Here is a 6929-nt window from a genome sequence, read left to right on the forward strand (position 1 = left end):
TTTCTTAAATGAGGAAATTCTGTAGACTAATTTAGAGCTTTCCCTGAACTTCTTAACGCAAATAAGCTTACATTAAGCCTGTCTTTTCTAATACTCACAATTGTTAAAAAGAGTCATATACGTTGGACACCACAGAGTAAGAATCTGCACCGTTACGTTGTTGAAATACCATCAACACGTACGAAGCGTTTTGCTTCTTCCTTTCTGATCCGCACCGCAAAGGCCTGGAATCCTTCTATCTTCCGTCTTCCCCGCTACCTATAATCTGGGTACCTTCAAATCAAGAGTGAATTGGCATCTTCTAGGCAAGCGCGCTTCATCTTAGGCTGCATCATCACTTACCATCAGGTGAGATTGCAGTCAAGCACTTGTCTATATATTAAAAAAAAAAAAGTGTCCGACATAGCGGCGAAATTTATTTACAAAAGCTCAACTTAGGTGGTGCAACAGCAACTGCCATAAGCGCTGACTACACGCCTAGTGGCTGGCGGCTGGAGTGCGGCGCGTGTGGCCGAAACCTGCGCGTTATGTGGCTACGCGATGGTCAATCGATGCCCGCCATATTGACGCCGGATCTCGCGCAACATTGCTGGAAGGCGATACTACTGGTGCCAGAGCCTGATGAGGTTTGTATGGATGTACCCAAAAAAGTTATGACTCAATGGTCCTCAGTTTATATCTAAATATACTGTGTGTGTGATGACGGTGTGATATTGTAGGTACGGGTAGCATTATATTATTTTAATGTGTGTATAAGCCACGCAACTCAAGATTGGAACCATCATTCAACCAATTGACGTCCACCGCTGGACCTGGGCCACTTGCCTCCAGCGACTGGCTTGATGTCATCTGTCATCAACGTTCATCTGTTCTCCGAGCTATGCGCCCCGCCCATTGCCACTTCAGCATCGAGACTCGCCGAGCTATGTCGGTAACTTTAGTTCTCCTATGGATCTCTTCATTTCTGATTTGATCACGTAGAGATACTCGTAGCGTAGTTCTTTCCATCGCCCGCTGAGTGAATCTGAGCCTTCTTATAAGGCCCGTAGTTAACCATCACATAACTTAAATATTTAATAATATGGTTTTTAATAAAATGGCGCGGCTAACACGATGAAATGCAATCCATACATATACATCAATACTTGTAATACTTCCTGTGCGTGATCTGTCAGAATCTTAGAAGACTAAAGCCTCCCACTAGAACACCTTCCTTTGTTAACCTGCAATCACGCAAATAAAGATTTGAATTTGAATTTGAATTTAACAGACTTAGAAATAATCATTTAACAAAACCGGTCCATGCCAGAAATAAATATATATAACTTAATAATATATGTAACTTAGCAATTATTCTCAGTTTGTTTTGTATGCAATAATTGGGTCACCATCATCCTTCCACGGCTGGACATATTTTTTGTGGGGAGTTCCAAATACGTCTGTCCGTCTTGTGCGACCAGCGACTTCCTGCAACTCGTTTGATGTCATCCGTCCACCTCGCGGGGGGTCTGTCAACACTCTATGTAGTGGTGTGAGGTCATCATTCGCGTTGGGACCCCAACGTCCATTATTTCTCCGAGCTATGGTCCCCAGCGTATTTAAGCTTTATGACCCGTTGAGCTATTTCGGAAACTCTGCCTCTTCTACGAATCTCCTCATTTCTGCTCAATCACGTAGAGATACTCCAAGTATCTGAGTCTTCTTTAGAGACACGCAGGCATCGACCACGTTTTGGAGCCATAAATCATCAAACAGTTGCGTCATACTCTTTTATTCCCTGTAGGTGTGGTGCATAGTGGTATCGTCGAGTGGGGGGGCGGTGGCGGTGTTCCCGCGCCGGACGGTGGAGGCGTCCCCGTCCCCCGCGCGCCACGCGGTGCGCGCTCTGCAGGCCGGTGCGGGGCACGTGCGCGCTGTTCGTATGACAGTTTTGATTGGACTCTTGGCTGGATTCGTTTGAGTTTCTTAAACCTGAGCCCTGTATTCTGGTTCTCTATGACATTCGAAAACAGTACACCAAAAAAAGCACGAAATGTTTAAACAAATCAAATGAATCATAATTTAAAAAAAAAATTGTTATTCCCTAAGTATCTAACTTTCCAGATTAATTCTTGTATCTTACATCAAGTTTTTCTATTTAGATACTTGAACTGGGTAAGTTAATAAAATTAACTCGTATTGCGATTGGTATTGCGATTTCAATGTCATGGAGAATCGACACCCAACTATCACGAAAAATGTTTTAGCGTGAGATACAGGGCCCTGGTTAGTAATTGATTGGCCTTCTGCTGCGAGTGCTGAAAATGTTTTATAAAATACACATTTTTGCGTATATTGCCTGTGACAGATATAATAGTGCTCACATAACAATCTATTTAAAGCTGCAAAAGCAGTAAATAAAGTAATCTGCCGTTCTCTGACTCCGTTCGTTTGCAAGTACATCCATCCCCAATACAGATCACTTTCTACAACGTGGCGTTGTGTCCCTCAAGGTTTGCTTTTTGTACCTATTTATGGTTCTACTATGTGTCTACTAAGTCTTTTGATGCTCAATTTAATATTAATTAAGTAGCAATTATTTATAGTGAATGTTATATTCTGTTAAAAAGGAAAAAAATAAATTCGCAGCAGAAGTTTTCATTGTAGTAACTATCCCCATAATAATTCTATAAAAGCCCTGCTCGACTCCTTAAATGACAAAAAACTGACTGAACAAAACATAACATTGGGGCAGTGTTATGTTTATGTGTTATTTTTGTAATTTATAAAGAAAATAATGGAATTAATAATAAGTTCTCTCCAAATGTTTAGACAACACGTCAAGCTATAATGAATGTGTGAGTATATTAATTTGTTAGATGTGATGCAACTTATATGACCAGTTTCTTCGTTTATGAGAAAGTTTTAGTACCGAGTTCGCTATTCCTGTTCCAAAAGCTAGACTAGAAGTAATTTATCTCAGAATCGTGTAGTTTGAAATATTTTATTTTCATTATCTACGTCTTGTATAGTATAATTATCGGATAAACTACAACTGAAAAGCAAAATTTAAATTAAGACATTTTGTCTTTCAAAACTTTGTAAGTCAAAGTAATTCTATGATTTCTACTACTAACTAAACTTCAAGATCATAATTTTTATAATGCTTTAGTAAATGACAGTCGAATGGCAAAATTTTAAAACACTGTTACCTAAAACCAAGTTACTATTATAAATCAAGAAGCTGATCATAGCAAGTTATAAAATATTAACCAAAGAATTATTTTAAGGTCTTCTATAACTATGACTAACTATACTGTATTAAGTAAATGCCCTTATGCTCTTAGTAAAACACATTACATGATATTTACTAAGCTCTTCGTCCTGTGTAGAATTGTATTAGTAGTTCCACACGGAAATAATAGCCTTCGTGAGGTTTAGTCCTCGAGGGCCCTTATCATACAGTACCCATTCTTCCAGCTTTACGAACACTGCGATTATAGCCAATGAAAACGGAATCGATTATTTCTTATTTTACAGGCACTTTAAATCATCAAGTATTTCTTTTGAGTGACTTTATCACCGGTTTGAAATTTAACATCTATTTTCAAAAAGGTGCTTAAAACTAAACAGTTGCTTTCATAACTTCTAAACAATTTTTTTTTATCAGCACATTTTATCATAATTGTATCTTCAGCAGATGAAAGCGGAGCCATTGCTTCCAAAAACATGTCATCAATTGAACAATTATATGTACCAAATTTGAACTGAAGTATTGGCAGATCTGATATTGGGAAAATGCAATACTTCATGGCATAGCTTTGTTAAATTTAAAATCTAAGTGTGGTGTTTGAACTCAAAGAATATACCTAATGAAAGAACTAACCAAGGTAAAGAAAGGAAAGGTACAAAAGGCACTGTCGAAGACTGAACCAACACGCACTATCTGTAGATGAAATGTATGTTGTATCCTAGCGTTTCTAGTTACTGTAGTGATCCTGTAATGATAATTTGTTACGTATTATAGCGCTCCTAACTCCAAAACTTTCGCCATCTTGGATTCGTGGCACGTCCGTTGCAATGTACTCTGTGAGCGTTGCATTTCGAGGAAATTGAATAAACCTTGGACTGTGGACGCTGTCCTTTTGTCAAAACAGTTTCAAATCTAAAGACATTAAGTCTCTTATTTCAGTACAGTTGTAATAATTTCTTGACGCCTCTTTACGTTTTACTTTTACTTCTATTTCTTGTTATTTCTCTTTGTTTATAACAGCCATATATATTTCGGATGCGTATTATGACGAAGATATATATGTATTAAGATATTAAAACTTATTTTTGCTGCATTTATAGCTTAGTTAATTACTTTATTTATTATACAGAATGAATTTTCATACAGCTATTAGAAAAAATGTAGTAGTGAAGGACAAGATATATGAAGGTCGGGACAAAACTTATAAAAATAGAACTAGGTGCATTGCAACAAACGTACTGTCGATTCCAGTACTATCTTATCTCTATAAATTTTTTTTATTTTAAAATAACTTTTTTACGATTAGTTCCTCTTGCATTGTTACTTTAGTTTTAGTGACTGTTGGAAACAGGAAAGTAATGTGCCAAATTGTTGTTATATTTAATAAATAGATTTTTCTTATATGGAAGACGGGCTAAATTGTGAATTAATATATTTTTTGTTTGTTTTATAAAGAGTGTTTTGATACAGTGTGAATTATTTATAACTCTATGGAACGATTTATATGCTAAGAATTTCGTTTATGAAAATTTGGTCTCGGTATTTAGCTGCTAAAAATACCAGGTAAGTATTGCAAAAAAAAATGATATTAAATTGACATTTATCCCTACTCTTTATGATATTAAAAATCGTAACATACTTACCTATTGTAATAAGAAATATTTTGAGCGATTGATAATGTCATATATTGCTATTCTATTCGAGCTAGTTGAGCTGGATTTATCACACTGTGTCGATTCGCTTATAAAGTGTTTAAATAACAAAATAAATCTGAATGTTTAGAGGAAATGTGAACACCAATACCAAATGAAATTAGATTTTATAAGTAATATGTATTTGTTAGTATTTAAGGTAACTTTTAAAGATTTCCAGTTTAACACGAACATTTATAGTTGTTGCATAAGTACGAAATTCCGCTCTGAATTTACGCAAAACTAAAATGCATCTGTACATATATCTCGTATCATCTAGTATTTCGGCCGGAATTTCGAATCGCGACGGGTTAAAGTGTGAAATTTCTAGAAGTATTAACGCCGTACCGGCATATATCTACATTATATTTTATATAGATGTCAAATTCATAATTATAATTAAACTTATACACATTGAAGTTTCGATATACTAATGTACTAGGATGACATAAAAAGGCATGAATGTCAAAAATGTTAAACGTGGCGACATCGGTAAGTTAAGGATGGTGTTTGACAAAAGTTTTATCAACGTATGTGTCTATGGTTTTTGTACAACAATCGATTTTTAACCAATACAATATAATTTAACCTTGGATTATGATGGAAATGGAATGGAATGTCGCCTCAAGTAGATTAGTATGTCGTTCTCGATGCTTAATACATTGTGTATCATAGCTTAAAAATGAAAATCATGTAAATTTCGATGTCAATTTTAGAAGTCGGCGTAGTGCGGACGATTTTGTATGGAGTAACATTTGCTACCACAATTTTTGCAACAATCTTAAATATAGCGTAAAGCTTTCGTTCTGCGTAAGCGATTTGATGCGATCCGATGCATTTTTTTGTGAACGCAAAATCCCCAATGGTAGATTGTGTCAACTGTGTGACTTTTGCGTGATACTTTTTGCGTGTTGTTGTTGAGCTATTGACACAACTTTTCAAGAGAAAATCCGTGAGATAAAAAAAAATCTGGAGAAAGTCAGCCTGAGAGTACCTGATTCGAGTATTTGACTTTGACTGAGTCTTCAGTTTGAAATAGTAAGACAGTTGACCTAAAATCAATTCATATGTGGGATCATGGTTTACGACAACTTTACAAAATCGCAATACTTTTAATGATCCTGATTTGGTGAACTAACAGATTCGGTTGATGATCGTGAAAACCTTATATAGTACGAAAGTCCATACTGCTACTGAATCTTCTTGTCGCACAAACGTACGCTGATCTATAAAATCACGTATTCGCTCGGCTATCGCGTAATCACGTTAACTTGCGACCAACTCTTTAAGTGATACTTTTAAAACGTTGACAACCGACTAAAGATACTTGAATATTTCCCTACTTATCGCAACAAATCGTTAACACAAAACGTAATGTAAGTGTAAGAGAAAAAAAGTTTTTATCAGATGTTCGATGTTGAATTGTTGTTCGATGGTTAGTTTGATTAGATTGCGTTCTTGTTTCTGTCTGTCTGTCTCTCTTCAACACTTCTTAGCTCAACTTTTCCGCTTATTAGCGAGCGGTGTATTGTCTTTCTTTCTTATAAGGTTGAGCGGCTGCGGGGAATGGCACGTGAGATAGCAATTTAGATATAAACACAAACATTTCTAAGAAGTGTGCTTCACTGAACAATACTTACAGAAACACCGGCATTATAAAGTATACTTGTAGCCTAATCAACTGATTGCGAGCTTAAGGATCTGAAATAAAAGTATAACACATACATAAAATTGAATTTAGACCACACGAACAATTTAAAGATTCAAACCTAAAGGCAAAACACGCGATGTGGATACGCTGATTTCTAAACGAGTAGAATTTTTGTCTCATTCTCCATTCTATTGTAAACAATTTCTTTGTAGTTTTACTAGACTGCTTCACATTTATATACTTCTACCATCGTTCCAACTGTTTCTAGTATCTACCAACGCCATGTGTTATCTAGAATCTCCTCTAAGAAACACACAACTAGCAATTTGTAACACTGGAGCGACTGTTTTTAACG

At 36.0% G+C, this 6929-nt stretch overlaps 1 protein-coding gene across 1 annotated transcript in view; it reads left to right on the forward strand.

The window, feature by feature from the left end:
- The window catches only part of LOC120634715, a 91606-nt gene extending 89193 nt beyond the window's left edge, over positions 1-2413 (forward strand). The window contains exons 15-16 of the mRNA XM_039905488.1: positions 439-626; positions 1784-2413. Of these exons, the coding sequence (XP_039761422.1) occupies positions 439-626; positions 1784-1960 (365 nt within the window). The 3' untranslated portion in view covers positions 1961-2413. The remainder of the gene's footprint in view (positions 1-438; positions 627-1783) is intronic.
- Positions 2414-6929: the final 4516 nt, after the last annotated feature.

Source organism: Pararge aegeria, chromosome 25 (assembly GCF_905163445.1).
Source record: "Pararge aegeria chromosome 25, ilParAegt1.1, whole genome shotgun sequence".
Lineage (NCBI taxonomy): Eukaryota > Metazoa > Arthropoda > Insecta > Lepidoptera > Nymphalidae > Pararge > Pararge aegeria.